At 46.6% G+C, this 20,404-nt stretch overlaps 1 protein-coding gene across 1 annotated transcript in view; it reads left to right on the forward strand.

The window, feature by feature from the left end:
* Nucleotides 1-6,260: 6,260 nt before the first annotated feature.
* The window catches only part of LOC138265302 (cytochrome P450 2J2-like), a 120,087-nt gene continuing 105,943 nt past the window's right edge, over nucleotides 6,261-20,404 (forward strand). The window contains exon 1 of the mRNA XM_069212910.1: nucleotides 6,261-6,780. Within this exon, the coding sequence (XP_069069011.1) occupies nucleotides 6,610-6,780 (171 nt within the window). The 5' untranslated portion in view covers nucleotides 6,261-6,609. The remainder of the gene's footprint in view (nucleotides 6,781-20,404) is intronic.

Consider the following 20,404-nt stretch of genomic DNA (forward strand, 5'->3'; position numbering starts at 1 on the left):
AAGAAAAACATCCGAAAAAGAGACTAAGTCCGAAGGTAAAACGTTGACCGGGACCTCCCAGCCATCGTATCCGAGAAGGGCTCCACGGACGTCGGATCAAGATCCAGGTTTACCCCGGTCGAAGGATTTTCATCTCGAAAAAACGACTAAGTCCGAAGGTAAAAATCACCACCGAGGAAACCCACATCGCGTATCCGGACAAGGGCTACAGGAGGTCGGATTCAACTGGCAGGTTCGTCCCGGTGAAGAAAAACTTCAAAATAAAGACTAAGTCAGAAGGTAACTTTTTAACCGAGGCCTCCCGCGACTTGTAGCCGAGCAGGGCTCCATCGCGGTCGGCCTGAAACTTTGACTTTGCCCCGGTCCTGGTGCAACCAGATGACCCGATTGGCGCTTTTTGTTTCTAAGCACTAGAAAAATAATAATTCTTTAAAAATTCATATCTCCGGTTCCCCTGAACCGATTTTAATCGTTTTTGTGTCATTTTAAAGATAAAAATATAAACTATTTTTATAAATTGGTTTTGGATTTTTAAACTGTTTCCTGTGTTTTATTTGATTACTGTTTTGTGATATTTGAATGCTTTACACACTGTCTCCTAAGTTAAGCCTTGACACTCGTTGCCAAGCTACCAAGGGTTGAGCTGGGATTAATTTACTGAGACCTAACTGTACCTAGGTGGAGGTTAGTGGCTTGTTGCTAGGTGTAGGTACCTACCTGCCCTTACCAATAACCCATTTTCCAACACCAGGGAAAACAGGAGCCCCTGCTAACCTGGATGAAGGTGAAAAAGGACAACCACTGGTGAGAAGACAAAGTCAGTATTGCACCAAAGAAGAGACGTGCGGGTTCCTGGTTGGTGCAGAAGATGCCCCACGCTAGATGGATGAAAGCAGTCTGGTTTGCATTGCTGGATTCCACCAACAAGCCTTGGCTCATGCAAAACGTGCAGTTGGCAGAAAATGGCGCTGCATGGGACCAGGAGGGGCCTGGTGGCTCTACCCAGGAGCAGGAGGCAGAGGGGCTTGCAGCAACTCAGAGAGCCCTCAGCAGACCAGGCAGCATGCATAGGAGTCCCACAGCACAAGGACAAAGGAGGGGCAAATGGAGGCCCATGCAGCAGGACACAAAGGATTCCCACGCCGCCGGAGAACCACTCAGGAAGCTGTGCATCGCAGGAAGGAGTGCTGGGGGCCTAAGCTGTGCTCTGCCTGAAGAACGTCTTTGAAGGTCACACACAAGCCTTGTTAACTGCAAGTCATGTGGTGCATAAGGTTACTGTCTTGCATGGGGAGGGAAGCTCTTACCTCCACCAAATTTGGACAGCTGAGTGTTGGGATTCTTGGAGTCACTTTAGTCCACCACCTGTGTCACTGGATCCACACCTGTCATCTGGAGAGGGGACCCAAGCCACCGATTGTCGCTACCGAGAGGTGCCTGATGAAGGAGGGAAGTGACTCCGTCACTCCACTGGAGATTTCTTCGGGTTTTCTGGTGCAGGCTGAAGACAGGCAGACCTCGGAGGATGTACGACCTGGAAACTGTTGCAGTTGCTGGCAGGAGCTGAAGATACAATGTTGCAGAAGTCGCCTTTGTTTCTTTGTTGCAGTTTTGTAGAGTTCCTGGAGCAGTCAGCAGTTGATCAGTTGGTAGATGTTAGAAATGGAGTCTTTGGTTGACAGTCAGGTTACCCCCTGTTCAAGCAAGGACCCTCACTCTAGTCAGGGTAAAAGAGAATCATCCTCTGCTTACCCCCTTGGTAGCTTGGCAGAGCAGTAGGCTTAACTTCAGAGTGCTAGGTGTAAAGTATTTGTACCAACACACACAGTAACTTAATGAAAACACTACAAAATGACACAACACAGGTTTAGAAAAATAGGAAATATTTATCTAAACAAAACAAGACCAAAACGACAAAAATCCACCATACACAAGTCAAGTTATTAATTAAAAATCAAAAAGAGTCTTTAAGTAGTTTTAAAAACACACTAGCGCTGCTAGAGTGAAAATGTACCTGGTGTGCGTCAAAAATAACCCCGCACGGGCGGGTGTGCGTCAAAAATAACTCCGCACGGCGGTACTTGAGTCAAAAATCCAGCCGCACGATGATTTGAAAATCCCGCCGCGCAGGTTGCGATCTCCCAGCCTCCGTCAGCGATGCTGCGCGTCGTTTCGCCTGCTCCGTGCGTCGATTTTTCGGTCGCGTTTCCTGCGAGCGTCGTTTTTCAGCCGCAGATCAGATTTGCGTCAATCTTTTCCCCGCACGGCGCTCTGTGCGTGGATTTTCTTGTCTTTAGGCTGCCAGCTTCTCCTTTCAGGGTCCCAGGAACTGGATGGGCACCACAGGGCAGAGTAGGAGTCTCTCCAGAGACTCCAGGTGCTGGCAGAGAGAAGTCTTTGCTGTCCCTGACACTTCAAACAACAGGAGGCAAGCTCTAGATCAAGCCCTTGGAGATTTCTTCTCAAGATGGAAGGCACACAAAGTCCAGTCTTTGCCCTCTTACTCTGGCAGAAGCAGCAACTGCAGGATAGCTCCACAAAACACAGTCACAGGCAGGGCAGCTCTTCTTCCTCAGCTATTCAGCTCTTCTCCAGGCAGAGGTTCCTCTTGGTTCCAGAAGTGTTTCTCCAGTCTGTAGATTTGGGTGCCCTTCTTATACCCATTTTAGTCTTTGAAGTCACCTGTCTTCAAAGGGGACTCACACCTACTTGTGAAATCCTGCCTTGCCCAGGCAAGGCCTCAGACACACACCAGGGGGTTGGAGCCGGCATTGTTAGAGTCAGGCACAGTCCTTTCAGATGAGAGTGACCACTCCACCCCTCCCTCCTAGCAGAGATGGCTAATCAGGAAATGCAGGTTACACCCCAGCTCCCTTTGTGTCACTGTCTGGTGTGAGGTGAAAAACAACCAACTGTCAAACTGACCCAGACAGGGAATCCACAAACAAGGCAGAGTGACAGAATGGTTTAAGCAAGAAAATGCTCACTTTCTAAAAGTGGCATTTTCAAACGCACAATCTTAAAATCAACTTTACTAAAAGATGTATTTTTAAATTGTGAGTTCAGGGACCCCAAACTCCACATGTCCATCTACTCTCTAGGGGAATCTACACTTTAACCATATTTAAAGGTAGCCCCCATATTATCCTATGAGAGAGACAGGCTTTGCAACAGTGAAAAACGAAATTGGCAGTATTTCACTGTCAGGACATATAAACCACATTACTATATGTCCTACCTTATCCATACACTGCACCCTGCCCTTGGGGCTACCTAGGGCCTACCTTAGGGGTGCCTTACATGTAAGAAAAGGGAAGGTTTAGGCCTGGCAAGTGGGTACACTTGCCAAGTCGAATTTACAGTGTAAAAATACACACACAGACACTGCAGTGGCAGGTCTGGGACATGATTACAGAGCTACTTATGTGGGTGGCACAACCAGTGCTGCAGGCCCACTAGTAGCATTTGATTTAGAGGCCCTGGCACCTCTAGTGCACCTTACTAGGGACTTACTAGTAAATCAAATATGCCAATCATGGATAAACCAATTACATACAATTTACACGGAGAGCATATGCACTTTAGCACTGGTTAGCAGTGGTAAAGTGCTCAGAGTTCAAAAGCCAACAGCAACAGGTCAGAAAAAAATAGGAGGCAGGAGGCAAAAAGACTGGGGATGACCCCGCATAAGCAAAAGTCCAACAGTAGAAGATTAAGTAAAGGATGGAGAGAAATCCTGCTGGAGTCTGGCAATCTGAATCTGAAGAAAACCCAGAGGAGAGACCACAAATAGCCCTGAGAGGGGGATTGGTCACCTAACCAGGTAAGCACCTATCAGGAGGGGTCTCTGGCGTCACCTGCTGGTGCTGGTCACTCAGATGCTCCCAGAGTGCCCCACCAACTTGGAATCCAAGATGGCAAAACCCTGGGACACTCTGGAGGAGCTCTGGGCACCACCCCTTGGGTGGTGATGGACAGGGGAGTGGTCACTCCCCTTTCCTTTGTCAAGTTTTGTGCCAGAGCAGGGACTGAGGGTCCCTGAACTGGTGTAGACTAGATCATGCAAGGAGGGCACCATCTGTGCCCTTCAAAGCATTTCCAGAGGCTTTGGGAGGATACCCCTCCTGTGCCTGTAAGACCTATTTCCGAAGGGAGAGGGTGTAACACCCCTCTCCTAAAGGAAATGCATTGTTCTGCCTTCCTGGGATTGAGCTGCTCAAGCTTCAGGAGGGTGGAAGCCTGTCTGTGAGATGGCAGCAGCTGGGGCTGCAGTGGAAACTTCAGAAGGCTGGTATGGCAGTACTGGGGATCGACTGTGGAGCCCCCAGAGTGCATGGGGTTCTGCAACCAATACTGGAATCAGTTTTGGGGTACAATTCCCAGTTGTTAAGACACCTTACATGGCCATATTCGGAATTACCATTGTGGTGCTGTACATAGGTATTGACCTATGTCCAGTGCACACTTAAAATGGCGTCCCCGCACTCACGAAGTCTGGGAAAATGGGCCTGGACAATGTGGGGGCACCTCTGCTAGTGCAGGGGTGCCCTCACACACAGGTACTTTGCACCCAGCCTTAAGGGTCTGAAGGCCTGACATATAGGTGACTTATAAGTGGCCTGCTGCAGTGAAAATGGCTGTGAACTAGTGCATGCACTATTTCACACAGGCTGTAATGGCAGTCCTGTGGAAGCCTTTGTATGGGCTCCCTATGGATGGCAAAAGAAATGCTACAGCCCATATGGATCCCCTGGAAACCCAATGCCCTGGGTACCTATGTACCATACACTAAGGACTTATAAGGGGTGACCACTATGCCAATTTGGAGTGAAATACTGAGTCACCAGTATGTAGTGACAAATTTAGAAACAGAGAGAGCATGAGCACTGGAGTTCTGATTAACTGGACTCCAGCGACATTTTAGAAAACAGTGAAACACACTGACAAGCAGGCCATAAACCATAAGCACTGGGGTCCTGACTAGCAGGATCCCAGTGACACAGTCAAAATCAGACTGACATCAGGCAGAAATTGGGGGTAACATGCCAAAAACAGGGTACTTTCCGACAGTTTCACACCCATTTCTTTCACTAACTGGAAGGAGGCTGATAGCACAAGAAATAGTAAACATGGGGTATGTCCCAGTAAAATCCTAAAATTGTATTTAAAAATGTGTTTTTCTGATTCAAGTCTGCCTGTTCCTGAAATCTGGGAATATGATAATTTTAGCACCACAAACCCTTTGTTGATGTCATATTCAGGGAAAAAAACACACGCTTTCTTCTGCAGCCCTTTTTTCCAATTTTTCTGAAAATAAATAAATTTTAGCTGTATTTTGGCTAATGTCTTGGTCTCCTCCAGGGGAACCAACAAACTCTGGGTACCTTTAGAATCCCTAGGATGTTGGGGAAAAAAGGACGCAAATTTGGCGTGGATAGCTTATGTGGACAAAAAGTTATAAAGGCCTAAGCGCAAACTACTGCAAGGGTTCAGCACGGTGGGGGGTGGAAAAGGCCCACCAGCTGAGGGGTTAAAAACAATGCGACCTGTTGGCTTTCCCAATGTTTCTTTCCTTTTGTGAGTAGCATGCACTTTCTGTATTTCAAAATGATGTTGTTTTTACCCCGGCTATACATATGTACATGTTAGAACAGTTTTGTGAATCTTACCCACACCTTCTCGATGAAATGTCCCTTGATTTGTCAGGTTATCTGGCACAGCCAGCAAACGCTGGAGTTGATCCCAGAGAGGTTTTATTGCCAGTCCAATTTCATGCACTTTAGGGAGGTCAAATGATAGAAGGGCCGTGATGCAACAGTAAATGTTCCACAGGTGATAAGCTGATGTGGGATGAGAAAAGGACAACTTTAAGAAAAATCCACACTAAACTAACATGTCTGTGGCCACCTCTTCTGACAAGACCCACAATGAGCATGCTTTGTGCATGAGGAGTGCATTTAAATGTAAGTGGACGCACTTGAGCTGCCTGCTGGGACACGTGCCCAGAAACCATGTTGTTTATCGTCAGCAAAGGTGCACGCCCTCAGAAGAAGTCAACGGTATGAAACAGCAGTGTTCTTTATAGAGCTGATAAGCTTCCGGGATGATAAAAAAAAGTGGATTAAAAGGCACCAGCTAGAAAACTTCTACTATAGATACCTCACTTGCTGAGAGTATAAAGGCGCGAAAGTTGGGACGGGAGAGAAGAGACGGAGCTATTTACTGTGAGGGCGCCAGAGAGCTGCGCGGGATAAGACTGAAGGAGACTGACACTGGGGACGAACACAGAGGAATTAAAGCAACAGAGAAACACGGAACTGAAGGACGACAAAGCAAGAGAAAGCACAAAAAGAAGCTGGAGTTGGGGAAGAGCCGCGCTAATAAAAAGAGAGGAGAATGAGAAAGCTCGGTTCAGGGAAAGACGTGCAATCGAGCAGAGCAAAATAAAAGGAGAAAGCTAGAGAGAGGGGGAGAGTGAAATACCTCGGAATAAACACAGGATTAGTGAACGAGAAATAAAGGGCACCAGGGCAGCAGAGAAGGGTAGTGTGTGGTTTAAACACAGAGGTAGGATAGACGGACACCTGGGAGCGGAGACAAGCGCCCACCATGCCACTGCTCACCCAACTGGCACTTGGTCTGTTCTTTGCGCTCCTTGTTGCTCATTTCTTCAAGCTTCAGTGGTTAAGGAGAAGATACCCCCCCGGACCCACTCCGCTGCCCATCATCGGCAACCTGTGGACCCTGAAGTTTGTGCTTCACTATGAGATCCTCATGCAGGTACCGCAGACCTAGTTGCAACATTGTTGTTTCTTCTTTTCAGTCTTTGATACCGCCCCGCCTCATTTTGTTGTGTTTTAGTCGTGCTTGAGAAAAAATAAAAGTAGTCGTTCCGGAGGCACACACAGAGGCGAATACTTGAACCCACGAGAAATTTGGATGCGTGCCACCGGTCACAGATTCTGTATTGCCCCGTCTGTCACACTGGCACACGCCTGAGTTTGTCCCTGCCCATGCATCCCCCAAACACAGCAGGAGAGAATCACCACTTGAATATTCCTTTTACTCCCTCCGTCTTCATCACTTGTCATTCCGAACCTGGGTCACTCACCTTGTCCTAAATCTGTCACTCACTCTGGAAAGCAACCGAGCACGCGCACACACAGAACCAACACGCTTTTTTACATCAACGCACACATGCAGACACACAGAGACTTCAATCTTTCTTCAACTGCTCCCCCACCCGCAGTGGCAGCTCCTGTATTAGGGATTAGGTGCTCCACCCCTCCGATATGCAGATTTGGGGACTTATTTACAAGCCCGGCAATTTTTGTGGGTTTTCATGGCCTTGTAGATATGGTGTAGCTATTATGGAGGAGCTACCCCTGCTCATTTTGAAACCTTCCTTACTATGCAAATTAATTAATTCCCTTATTCATGTATTTTGTATCACTGACACCTTAACCAGTTTCTTAGGATCATATAGGGCTGAACTTTTCTTACAATGAAAAATGCAAGTGGATGGGACTACTTTTTTGAGCAGTCCGAAGTAGCAACATTATTTCTGTTTTGTTTGATATTCAGGGTTGTATTACAATGTGTAGCAGATAATTATGTTCTACTGATATTTTTAAAAGTAACAGCACCACCTTCAGGAAGATTTGAACTGATGTTTAATTAAGAGAATTTCTTTTCGCTTTCCATGTGCACTTTTTTCCTTGGCTTTATCGCTGAAAGAGTGTATTTAGGTGTGCATAGTCATTTACTGTGAATTATAGATTCCTGCATGTACACAACTTTAAGGAAAGGCTTGTGTACATGTGTTTCCTTATTAAATGCACGTTTTCTCACCCACATAGCAGTAGAAGTTATATTTCAAGCGCAGGCAGACAGCCCTTAGGGTGTGCTATTAGTGTTATCAAACGAAATAAAACTATCTGATGCCATTATTAATTTTTTATTATAAAATACAACATTCCTCAGATGGACATCGAAGGAAGAGAGACAAATATTTTTTGTAGGTCATGAAATAAATTTAACGATAAAGAAAATCGCATTTCCTGCAATCTACTGGTACAGCAAATAGGCTCAAGCTAAAAAAGGTAACTTTGCCAAAAATCTCACAATGTAATGAGAAGTGTGGACTTCGGGCTAACCCTGAACTAATCATGACTGATCAGAAACATGTTGTGTGTATTCCAGAGACATGCAATGAATTGCGGCAGAGGCCTAGATTTCATAGGGCCTAGCGCCATATATCGCCACATCAGCTTATATATATATTTTTTTTAACTTTAATGTGGCAATATTCTGCAAAAACGCTGCACCATATTTACAAAGTGGCACAATGCATGCATTCAGCCACTTTGTAACCCTGTGTGCCACGTTATGCCTGCACAAGGCATAATGTTTGCAAGGGTGGCACTCCCCCGAAAAAATGGCACAATGAAATCTAAAAGATTTCTTTGCACCATTTTTAGCAGCATTTTTAACACCTGCACAGAGCAGGCATTAAAAGAAGGCACACTATTGTTTTCAATGAGCCTCAATGTGTTTTTCAGGATTAGTGTCAAATGTTTTGGCTCTAATTCTGCAAAGTGCCAAACTAGTATTGACAATTTTGACACTAGTTCCCTAACTACCGCCATGGTGCACTGTATGTTAATTATGGCGCACACATGGTGGCATTGGGGAGGCACTAAGGGGGGCCAGAAAAGTAGCACTGCATTGGATGCAGCACCAGTTTTCTTAAATTCAGTTCATAATATTTCACACACTTAGGACCTCATTATGACCCTGTAGGTCAAATGACCACCAGGGATGTGGTGGAGGTCCGACTGCCATATTGCAACCACAGCAGTAGTGCTGTGGTGGGACCGCCAGCACCACCACTTTTTGTCTGCATGACCTGGGGATTACGAGACCCTTCTCTGCAAGCGGTTTTATGGCGCTATAACAAGACTGAGCAGAAAAGCTCATACAGGGGGTGACAAAGACAAGAAGAAAGATGGTAAGTCACATGACAAAGGTGGGGACAAAGGTAGAAAAAAGGAGTCTTTATCAGGCCCCAAAAATACTCTGGGGGTGGGTCTAAATCCTCTTCTAACCAACAGAATAAAAATACTTGGTGTTATATGTGTAAAAACAAAGGCCATTGGGCAAGTGACAGTACTTGTCCAAAGAAAAACACCAAATACCCAGTCCAAGGGTGTAGCAGGGCTCACTCTGTGTAATGTAGTAGGGGTTGGCTTAGTTAGGGAAACCACTGAGGCTGTTTTAGTCTCTGATGGTGGCATTGGCCTTGCCACCCTTGTTACTTGTCCCCTTAATATGGATAAGTACAAGCTACAACTCCTAATAAATGGTGTTCAGGTTAAGGCCTACAGGGATACAGGTGCCAGTGTCACAATGGTGACTGAAAAACTGGTAGCCCCTGAGCAACACCTACTTGGTCATCAGTACCAAGTGACTGATGCCCATAATAACACTTTTAGCCACCCCATGGCTGTTGTTGAAGAGGACAGGGAAACTTGGATCCTGGAACAATGGACCAAGAGCTTCCCAAAACCAGGAGTAGAAAGGGTAAAAAGGTATCCACTATCCCTCCCTCCACTGAAGATTCCCCTTTAAAGGAGGAGGAGTCTACTCCCTGTGCAGAACTTACACCAGAGGAGCTTCAGGCTGACACAGCTGAACTCTTGGGTGCAAAGGGGCCTGCCAGGGAGGAGTTAACTGTGGCTCAGCAAACCTGTCACACACTTGACTGTTTAGGACAGCAAGCTGTCAAACAAGAGGGAGGGGATGTCAGTGACACCCATAGGGTGTACTGGAAAAACAATCTCCTTTACTCAGAGGCAAGGGACCCAAAAGCTGGTGCCACCAGGAGATTGGTCATTCCCTTGCAGTATAGGGAGTTTCTTTTGACTTTAGCACATGGCATTCCCCTTGCTGGACATCTGGGGCAAAGCAAGACCTGGGACAGACTGGTCCTTCACTTTCACTGGCTTCACAAGTCAGAAGACACAAAGGAGTTTTGTCACTCCTGGGTCACTTTCCAAGCCAGTGGTAAGACTGATGGCACCCCAAAGGCCCACATGATCCAAATGCCAGTGGTAGGGGTTTCCTTTGAAAGGGTAGGGGTTGACATTGTTGGCCCCTATGACCCTCCTACTGCTTCTGGCAATAGGTTCATTTTATTGGTAGTGGACCATGCCACTAGATACCCGGAAGCAATATCTTAGAGGACCACTACAGCTCCTGCAGTGGCAAAGGCCCTTCTGGGAATATTTTGCAGGCTGGGCTTCCCAAAAGAGGTGGTGTCAGACAGAGGTAGCAACTTCATGTCTGCATACCTGAAAGCAATGTGGAAAGAGTGTGGTGTAACCTACTAGTTCACCACACCTTATCATCCCCAAACAAATGGGTTAGTTGAGCGGTTTAATAAAGCTCTCAAAGGTATGATTATGGGACTCTCTGAAAAGCTTAGAAGGAGATGAATGTCCTGTTACCATGCCTCCTTTTTGCCTACAGGGAGGTACCCCAGATGGGAGTGGGCTATAGCCCCATTGAACTCCTATTTGGTCACCCTGTTATGGGTCCCCCTACTCTTGTCAAAGAGGAATGGGAGTAACCCTTGAAGCACCCTAAACAAGCTTGGCCTAAGATTAAGGACGTCTGAGTACATGAAAAAGTTTACTAAAAATATTTAGGCCACCCAAGAGCTTTAAAAGCAATGGCATGACCAAAAGGCTGTCCTGACTGAGTACCTCCCAGGACAGAAGGTGTGGTTTTTGGAACCTGTGGCACCATTGGCACTTCAAGACAAATGGAGTAGACTACATCTTATTGTGGAAAAGAAGGGTGAGGTCACCTATTTGGTAGATCTTGGCACTGCAAGAAGTCCCCTCAGGGTACTTCATGTCAACCGCCTTAAACCCTACTATAATAGGGCAGATTTGACCCTACTCATAGCCACAAATGAGGGGGAGGAAGAAGAGAGTGACCCTCTCCCTTACCTCTTCTCCAACACTGCAGCTGATGGCTCGGTGGAGGAGTTGTCCTTGCAGACTACCTTACTGTAGAGCAAAAGGAGGACTGCAAGAACCTCCTAGGCCAATTTTCTGAACTCTTTTTACTCACACCTGGTCAGACTACTTGGTAGGAACATACCATTGATACTGGAGACAGTTTGCTTGTCAAAAGTAAGATTTATAAGCATCCTGACCATGTCAGAGACTGAATTAAATCTGAGGTTCAGAAAATATTGGACCTAGGTGTTATAAGATGGAAAGAGAGAGATGAGGATTTATATAGACTACAGAGGGCTCAATACAGTTACAAAAACAAATACTCACCCTATACCCAGGGCAGATGAGCTCATAGATACACTGGCATCTATCAAATATCTAAGCACCTTTGATTTGACTGCAGGGTATTAGCAGATCAAATTATCAGAGAATGCTAACCCAAAAACTGCATTTTCAACCATTGGAGACCATTATCAATTCACAGTTATACCCTTCGTTCTGAAAAATGCACCTGCAACTTTTCAGAGCCTGGTGAACACAGTCCTCCAAGGTCTGGAAGCATTCAGTGAAGCATTTCTGGATGATATTGCTATTTTTAGCTCTACCTGGGATAACCACCTGGTCCACCTGTGGAAGGTATTGGAGGCCCTGCAAAAGGCAGGCCTCACTATCAAGGCTTCAAATGCCAGATAGGGCAGGGGAAAGAGGTTTATCTAAGCCACCTGGTTGGTGGAGTACAGATTGAACCACTACAGGGGAAGATACTGACTGTTTTAGACTGGGCTCCCCCTACTACTCTAACCCAGGTCGGAGCCTTTCTTGGCCTCACTGGGTATTAGAGGAGGTTCAGTAAAAACTATGGCTCCATTGTTGCCCCTCTTAATGACCTCACCTTTACGACAATGCCCAAAAAGGTATTATGGACAGCCAGCTGTCAAAGAGCTTTTGAGGAGCCTAAGCAGGCTATGTGTACTTTACTTGTCCTAAAAAGCCTAAACTATTAAAAATATATACAGCAGCTTAGGCTGTCTAGAGGTAGCTGTAGCAGAGCAGCTTAGGCTGAACTAGGAGACATGCAAAGCTCCTGCAATACCATTATAGTTACACAGTACTTATACACAATAAAAGACAATACTCAGGGCCTGATTACAACTTTGGAGGAAGGTGTTAATCTGTCCCAAATGTGACGGATATACCACCAGCCGTATTACGAGTCCATTATATCCTATGGAACTCGTAATACGGCTGGTGGTATATCCGTCACATTTGGGACGGATTAACACCTCCTCCAAAGTTGTAATCAGGCCCTCAGTGTTACCACAAATAAAGGTACTTTATTTTAGTGACACAAAGCCAAAAATATTTTAGAGGCAATACTCTTTCTGGATGTAAGTAATATACACAATATATGCACAAGAGACCTGTAGGAAAGTAGCCTCTTTCTAGCATGGTTACCCCCACTTTTGGCCTGTTTGTGAGTGTGTGTCAGTGTGTTGTTACTGTGTCACTGGGATCCTGCAAGCCAGGATCCCAGTGCTCATAGATAAAAACCTATATGTCAGTGTATGTTGCCTGTCTCACTGGGATCCTGGTAGCCAGGACCCCAGTGCTCAAAGTTTGTGGACTAATGTGTATGCCTGTGTAGTGCCTAACTGTGTCACTGAGGCTCTGCTAATCAGAACCTCAGTGCTTCTGCTCTCTCTGCTTTTAAATGTGTCACTGTAGGCCAGTGACTACATTTACCAATTTCAATTGGCATACTGGACCCCCCTTACAAGTCCCTAGTATATGGTACCTTTGTACCCAGGGCATTGGGGTTCGAGGAGATCCATATGGGCTGCAGCATTTCTTTTGCCACCTATAGGGAGCTCAGACAACCCTTACACAGGATTCCATTGCAGCCGGCATGAAATAACGCACACGTTATTTCACAGACATTTTCACTGCACTTAAGTAACTTGTAAGTCACCTATATGTCTAACCTTCACTTGCTGAAGGTTAGGTGCAAAGTTACTAAGTGCGAGGGCACCCGCGCACTAGCAAAGGTGCTCCCACATAGTTCAGGGCCATTTTCCCAGACTTTGTGAGTGTGGGGATGCCATTACACGTGTGCACTACATGTAGGTCAATACCTACATGTAGCTTCACAATGGTAACTTCAAATATGGCCATGCAACATGTCTATGATCATGGAATTGTCCCCCATTCCAAATCTGGCATTGGGGAGCCAATTCCATGCATCCTAGGGGCTCCACCATGGACCCCCAGTACTGCCAAACCAGCTCTCTGAGGCTTGCAATGCAGCTACAGCTGCTGCCACCTCACAGACTGGGTTCTGTCCCCCTGGGGTCTGGGCAGCCCAGTCTCAGGAAAACAGAAAAAAACATTTCCTCTGAGAGCAGGGTGTTACACCCTGTCCCTTTGGAAATAGGTGTTACAGGCTGGGGAGGGGTAGCCTCCCCCAGCCTCTGGGAATGCTTTGAAGGGCACGGATGGTGCCCTCCTTGCATAAACCAGTCTACACTGGTTCAGGGACCCATTCTCCCCTGCTCTGGCGGGAAACTGGACAAAGGAAAGGGGAGTGACCACTCCCCTGTCCATCACCACCCCAGGGGTGGTGCCCAGAGCGCCTCCATTGTGTCCCAGACTTCAGCCATCTTGCTTTGCAAGGTGTGGGGGCACTCTGGAGGGCTCTGAGTGGCCAGTGCAGGCAGGTGACATCAGGGACCCCTCCTGATAGGTTGATACCTGATAAGGTAGCCAATCCCGCTCTCAGGGCTATTTAGGGTCTCCCCTGTGGGTTCTCTTCAGATTCTGCTTGCAAGTTTCCTTCAGGAATCCTCTGCAACAACTTCAGACTATTCTAACCTCAGATCAACCGCAGCCTGCTCCAAGAAACACTGTAACTGCAACAACGTGTCTACAAGAGACACTTTTCTTCAACAACCTCAGCTCCAAGTCAGCAACTGCAACAGTTTCCATGGTGTGTATGCTCTGGGGACTCCCTGTCTTTATCCTGCATCAGAAGTACCGAAGAAATCTCCAGCGGAGTGACAGAGTCACTCCCCTGCTCCAAGCAGGCACCTTCCAAGGCGATGACCAGTACCCTGGGACCAACGAGCATACTCCTGAGGACACAGAGGGTGGATATCATTGACAAAGACAGTCCTGAGGTCCTACTGGCGCAATTTGGAGGAGGTAAGACCTTGACTTCCCAGAGAACGACATTACCACTTTGTATTGTGTCTTCTTCGCCTCCTGAGGCCTCTGTACACTATTTGCAAAATTCCTTCATGCACAGCCTGGCCCAGGCACCAGCAGTCCACCCTGTGACACTCAACTCACTGAGTTGTTCTCCCGCGGCGTGGGATCTTCTTTTGTTGTGCTGCATCAACCACATTTTACACCTCCTTTGAACCCAGATTCTGCGGCTTCTGGGAGTGCTGGCTGGCATCCTGAGGGCTCTCTAAAGTGCGAGAGCCCCCTCTTCCTCCTTACACATAGTTGAGGCCCCAAGGTCCCTCCTGGGCCATCCAGCGCCATTTTGATGAAAAATGCACTTTTGTCGTAGCCAAGGATTGTTGGTGCCTTCCAACACAAAATCTCATCTGCAACAATCTTCACTCCATGGGACATCTTTTGCATCATGCAGGAACCCGCTGGCATCTTCCTAGGGTGCATTTCTGCAGTCTTCAACTAACCAGGGACTCGTCTTTTGCACCCTCTTCTGGGTTGGAAGGGGCTCCTGTCCTTCCTGGAACTTCTTTCAAATTCTGGACTTGGTCCCCTTCCTTTGCAGGTCTTCAGGTCCAATAATCTAGCAGTTGTTCTTTGCAGACTTGGTTGGCTGCTGCAAAATCCCAAAAACGAGGTGTGATGTGTCCTAAGGAAACATGCAGTACTTTACTCCTGCTTTTCTGGGCTCTTGAGTAGGGTGATTTACTTACCTTTACTGTATTCTTACTCTCCCAGCAATTCTGCACACACTACACTTGTCTAGGGGGGAATTTGTGATTCACATTCCACTTTTTTAGTATATGGTTGGTGTTGCGCCTAGACCTATTTTTTCCCATTGCGTTCTATAGGATTTCCTACTGTTTGCATTGTTCTATTTACTTGTCTAATTTTGGTGTCTAGTGTATATATTGTGTATAATATTTACTTCCAGAAGGAGTATTGTCTCTAAGATATTTTTGGTACTGTGTCACCCAAATAAATACCTATATTTTTGGTAGCACTGAGTATTGTCTTTACTTGTGCATAAGTACTGTGTAACTATAAGTGGTATTGCATGAGCTTTGCATGTCTCCTAGTTCAGCCTAAGCTGCTCTGATATAGCTACCTCTATCAGCGTAAGCTGCTAGAACACTACTACATTTCACTAATAAGGGATAACTGGACCTGGTATAAGGTGTAAGTACCCAAGGTACCCACTACAAACCAGGCCAGCCTCTTACATTGGAGGTGCAGCGGTGAGATAAGTACTTGCACTTGCTTTATCACTTTGTTACCTGTGCTTTTCACAAGAAAAGCTTGCTCCAATACTTAGAGCATGTGTAATTTACACCTAGAAACAATTTTCAAACTTTCTTAAAGGTTCTTTAAACTTTGCAAAGGTTTTTACAAAGTTCTGAAAAGTTTTATTCTTTTCTCTAAAAAGTTAGCTCTGTTAATCTACTGTTTACTCACTTTCCTAAACTTTTTTTTCTTTCAATATGTCTTCTGTAGAAGCCACCCCTAGAGCTGTCAAGACTACCTATGAATAGTTTAAATTGAACTATAAAATATTGAAGAGGATATGCATTGAAAGAAATTTAGGGATTGGGGCGAACCCCAATAAGGAGTACCTCTTAAATCTCCTCCTTCAGGATGACCAGGGAATCAGCACTTAGGAAGAGGTAGAGGATAACTCCAACCAGGAAAGCTCAGAGGAGCAAGATGACAATCCTGGAAAGGGTCCTTCCACAGATCTTTCTGTCAACAAGCCCCCTAGTATAACTGGTAGTGGTAAGGGTTCACACACAAGTAGATCCCCCTTTACCCGTAGAGGCCAGGTCACTAAAGTGGCCCCTGTTAGAGATAGGTCTGCTTCTGCAAACTCTCATGTTACCTCTGTTTCAAAGGCTTCACATAATTCTAACTCTGAGGACCAGTCCATAGATAGGGAACTCAGAAAGCTGAGGTTAGAGGAGGCCAGACTGAAGCTCATGCTTCAGCAGTTGGCATTAGACAGGGAATCCCTGGATGTGGAGATAGAGAGGCAGGGTTTGGGGTTAGTTCCCCATGGTGGCAGCAGCAGTTTTAGAAATTCAAATGTTAGGGAACCTTCATTTGATTCTAGGAATCTGCACAAAGTTGTTCCTCCTTACAAGGATGGTGATGACATCAACAAGGGGTTTGCAGCACTTGAGATTGCCTGTAAAGTTCAGAGGGTCCTTCATGTACAGTGTGCTGCTGTCCTTTGGTTATCCTTCTCTGACAAAGGTAGAGACAGACTTCTTATTGTCAGAGTGGATGATGCAGATAATTACCAGGTTCTTAAAAATGCACTCTTAGATGGTCTGGGCTTTACCACTGAACAGTGCAGACTTAAGTTTAGAGAGACCAGAAAGGAGTCATCACAGGACTGGACAGACTTTGTGGACTGCTCTGTGAAGGCCCTAGAAGGTTGGTTACATGGCAGTAAGGTGACTGATTGTGAAAGCCTATATAACTTTATTCTGAGAGAGCATATCATGAATAATTGTGTGTCTGACCTGTTCCATCAGTTTCTTGTGGACTCAGATCTTACCTCTCCCCAAGGATTGGGAAAGAAGGCAGACAAATGGGTCAGAACAAGTGTGAGCAGAAAAGCTCATACAGAGGTGACAAGGATGGCAAGAAGAAAGATGCTGAAAACACTCATGTCAAGCATGGGGCTAAAAGTAAACACAAAGATAAGATCGTTCTTCAGGTCCAAAACACTCCTCTGGGGGTGGGGATAACACGTCTTCATCTTCTTCAAACTCTTCACACAATCAGAAAAAGCCTTGGTGCTATGTGTGTAGAAATAAAGGCCATTGGCCAGGGGATAAGTCCTGCACAGGTAAAGCCCCTGAGTCTACCACCACTAAGATATCAGACTCTAGTGCCCCTAGCAGTAGTGGTAATAGTGGTGGAACTACTGGCAATAGTCAAACTAAAGGTGTAGTTGGGTTCACTTTTGGGACCATACTAGAAACTGGGGTAGACAGCTCCAAGACAGTTTCTGTCACACCTGGTGGCATTGTCCTTGCCACCTTGGTTACGTGTCCCCTTAACATGGATAAGTACTGGTAGTAAATCTTAACAAATGGTGTTGATGCCCAGGCCTACAGGGACACAGGTGCCAGTTTCACTTTGGTGACTGAAAACCTGGTGTCACCTGCGCAATACCTCCTTGGACAGAAGTACCAAGTTACTGATGTCAATAACTCCACTCAGTCTCTCCCCTTAGCTGTATTTCAACTTAGTTGGGGTGGAGTTACTTGCCCTAAGCAGGTGGTGGTATCACCTAGCTTACCTGTAGATTGTCTCTTAGGGAATGACCTAGAGGCCTCAGGTTCTGCTGAGGTAGAATTTAGTACCCATGCATCCATGCTGGGTATCCCTGAGGAATTGCTTCCTCTCATTTCTGATGAAATGAAAAAGCAAAGGAGAGAAAAGGCCTGAAATCTCAGGATCCCTCTCCACCAACAGCACCAACAGATAAGAAGGGTATCAAAGTATCCTTTCCCCACCCTGCCACAAAGGATACCATTCCTGTGGTGGGAGAAATCTCTCCTGGAGTGGAACCTGTATCAAAGGAGCCATCAGCTACCACAGCTGGACTCCCAGAGATAAAAGTATCTTTTTGTGGAACTACTAATCCAGATGGGCAAAACTGCACCATTTTAGTAAACATGGAACATCCCTTCAACCCTCCAGGAGAAACTTTAGTGCAGCAGCCCTCACTACCTCTAAACACTTAGGACAGCAGCCCTGTCCTGGTGTGGAGCTTATAGGACAGCATCCCTGCCCTACTCCAACTCAAGAGAAACAGCAACCCTGTTCTCTCTTACAGCCATATGGACAACGTTTCTGCCCAGCTATGGCTTTATTGAGACAGCATCCCTGTCTAGCATTTCCTGCATTTGACATAGGCCCAGTGGACCAATCCCACTGCCCAAATTTAAAACATACTAATAGGAACTCTGAGATTTTACACTCACACAGTTGGGTAAAAATCTCCAAACAGGGTGGTTTCCATCCCCACAGGGAAGTAAACATATAGTGGATGATAAAGGGAGTAACCACTCTATTGCAGATCTACTCTCCACTTATCACCACTTAGACAATAAGGTCTCAACTGGCCAGGGTTAGCCTTATTGTCATTCGTTGGGGGGGGGGGGGTTGCGTAGGAAAGTAGTCTCTTCTAGCATGGTTACCCCCACTTTTGGCCTGTTTGTGTGTGTCAGTGTGTTTTTACTGTGTCACTGGGATTGTGCTAGCCAGGACCCCAGTGCTCATAGATAAAAACCTATATGTCATTGTGTTTTGCCTGTCTCACTGGGATCCTGCTAGCCAGGACCCCAGTGCTCATAGTTTGCGGCCTAATGTGTATGCCTGTGTAGTGCCTAACTGTGTCACTGAGGCTCTGAGGCTCTGCTAATCAGAACCTCAGTGTTTATGCTCTCTCTGCTTTTAAATTTGTCACTGTAGGCCAGTGACTACATTTACCAATTCCAATTGGCATACTGGACCCCCCTTATAAGTTCCTAGTGTATGGTACCTAGGTACCCAGCACATTGGGGCTCTAGGAGATCCATAGGGGCAGCAGCATTTCTTTTGCCACCCATAGGGAGCTCACACAAACCCTTACACAGGACTGCCATTGAAGATGGCGTGAAATAATGCACACGTTATTTCACAGCCATTTTCACTGCACTTAAGTAACTTATAAGTCACCTATATGTCTAACCTTCACTTGCTGAAGGTTAGGTGCAAAGTTACTAAGTCTGAGGGCACCCTTCCACTAGCAAAGGTGCCCCCACATAGTTCAGGGCCATTTCCCCGGACTTTGTGAGTGCGGAGACGCCATTACACGCGTACACTGCTTATAGGTCATTACCTATATGTGGCTTCACAATGGTAACTCCGAATATGGCCATGTAACATGTCTAAGTTCATGGAATTGTCCCCCCATTCCAAATCTGGTATTGGGGAGCCAATTCCATGCATCCTGGGGGCTCCACCATGGACACCCAGCACTGCCAAACCAGCTCTCTGAGACTTGCACTGCAGCTACAGCTGCTGCCATCTCACAAACAGCCCAGTCCCAGGAAGACAGAACAAAGCATTTTCTCTGAGAGCAGGGTGTTACACCCTGTCCCTTTAGAAATAGGTGTTACAGGCTGGGAAGGGGTAGCCTCCCCCAGTCTCTGGGAATGCTTTGCAGGGCACAGGTGGTGCCCTCCTTGCATAAACCAGTCTACACCAGTTCAGGGACCCCTTGTCCCCTGCTCTGGGGGGAACTGGACAAAGGAAAGGGGAGTGACCACTCCCCTGTCCACCACCACCCCATGGGTGGTGCCCAGAGCTCCTCCAGTTTGTCCCAGCCTTCAGCCGTCTTGCTTTGCAAGGTGTGGAGGCACTCTGGAGGACTCCGAGTGGCCAGCGCAGGCAGGTGACGTCAAGGACCTCTCCTAATAGGTCCATACCTGATAAGGTAGCCAATCCCCCCTCTCAGGGTTATTTAGGGTCTCTCCTGTGGGTTATTTTCAGATTCTGCTTGCAAGTTCCTTCAGGAATCCTCTGCAACAACTTCAGACTCTTCTGACCTCGGATCAACCGCAGCCTGCTCCAAGAAATGCTGTAACTGCAACAAAGAGTCTACAAGAGACACTTTTCTTCAGCAACCTCAGCTCCAAGTCAGCAACTTCAACAGTTTCCATGGTGTGCATGCTCTGGGGACTCCCTGTCTTCATCTTGCACCAGAACGACCAAAGAAATCACCCGTGGAGTGACGGAGTCACTCCCCTGCTCCAAGCAGGCACCTTCCAAGGCGACGACCGGTTCCCTGTGACTCCTCTCACGGCAACGAGCATGCACCTAAGGACACAGAGGGTGGACATCATCAACAAAGTCTGTCCTGAGGTCCTACTGTTGCAATTTGGAGGAGGTACAACCTTGCCTTCCCCGAGAATGACAGTACCCCTTTGTATTGTGTCTTCTTCACCTCCTGCGGCCTCTGTACACTATTTGCAAAATTCCTTCATACACATCCTGGCCCAGGTCCCCAGCACTCCACCCTTTGATGCTCAACTCACTGAGTTGTTCTCCGGTGACGTGGGACCTTCTTTTGTTGTGCTGCATCAACT

The sequence above is a fragment of the Pleurodeles waltl genome, chromosome 11 (genome assembly GCF_031143425.1).
Source record: "Pleurodeles waltl isolate 20211129_DDA chromosome 11, aPleWal1.hap1.20221129, whole genome shotgun sequence".
Lineage (NCBI taxonomy): Eukaryota > Metazoa > Chordata > Amphibia > Caudata > Salamandridae > Pleurodeles > Pleurodeles waltl.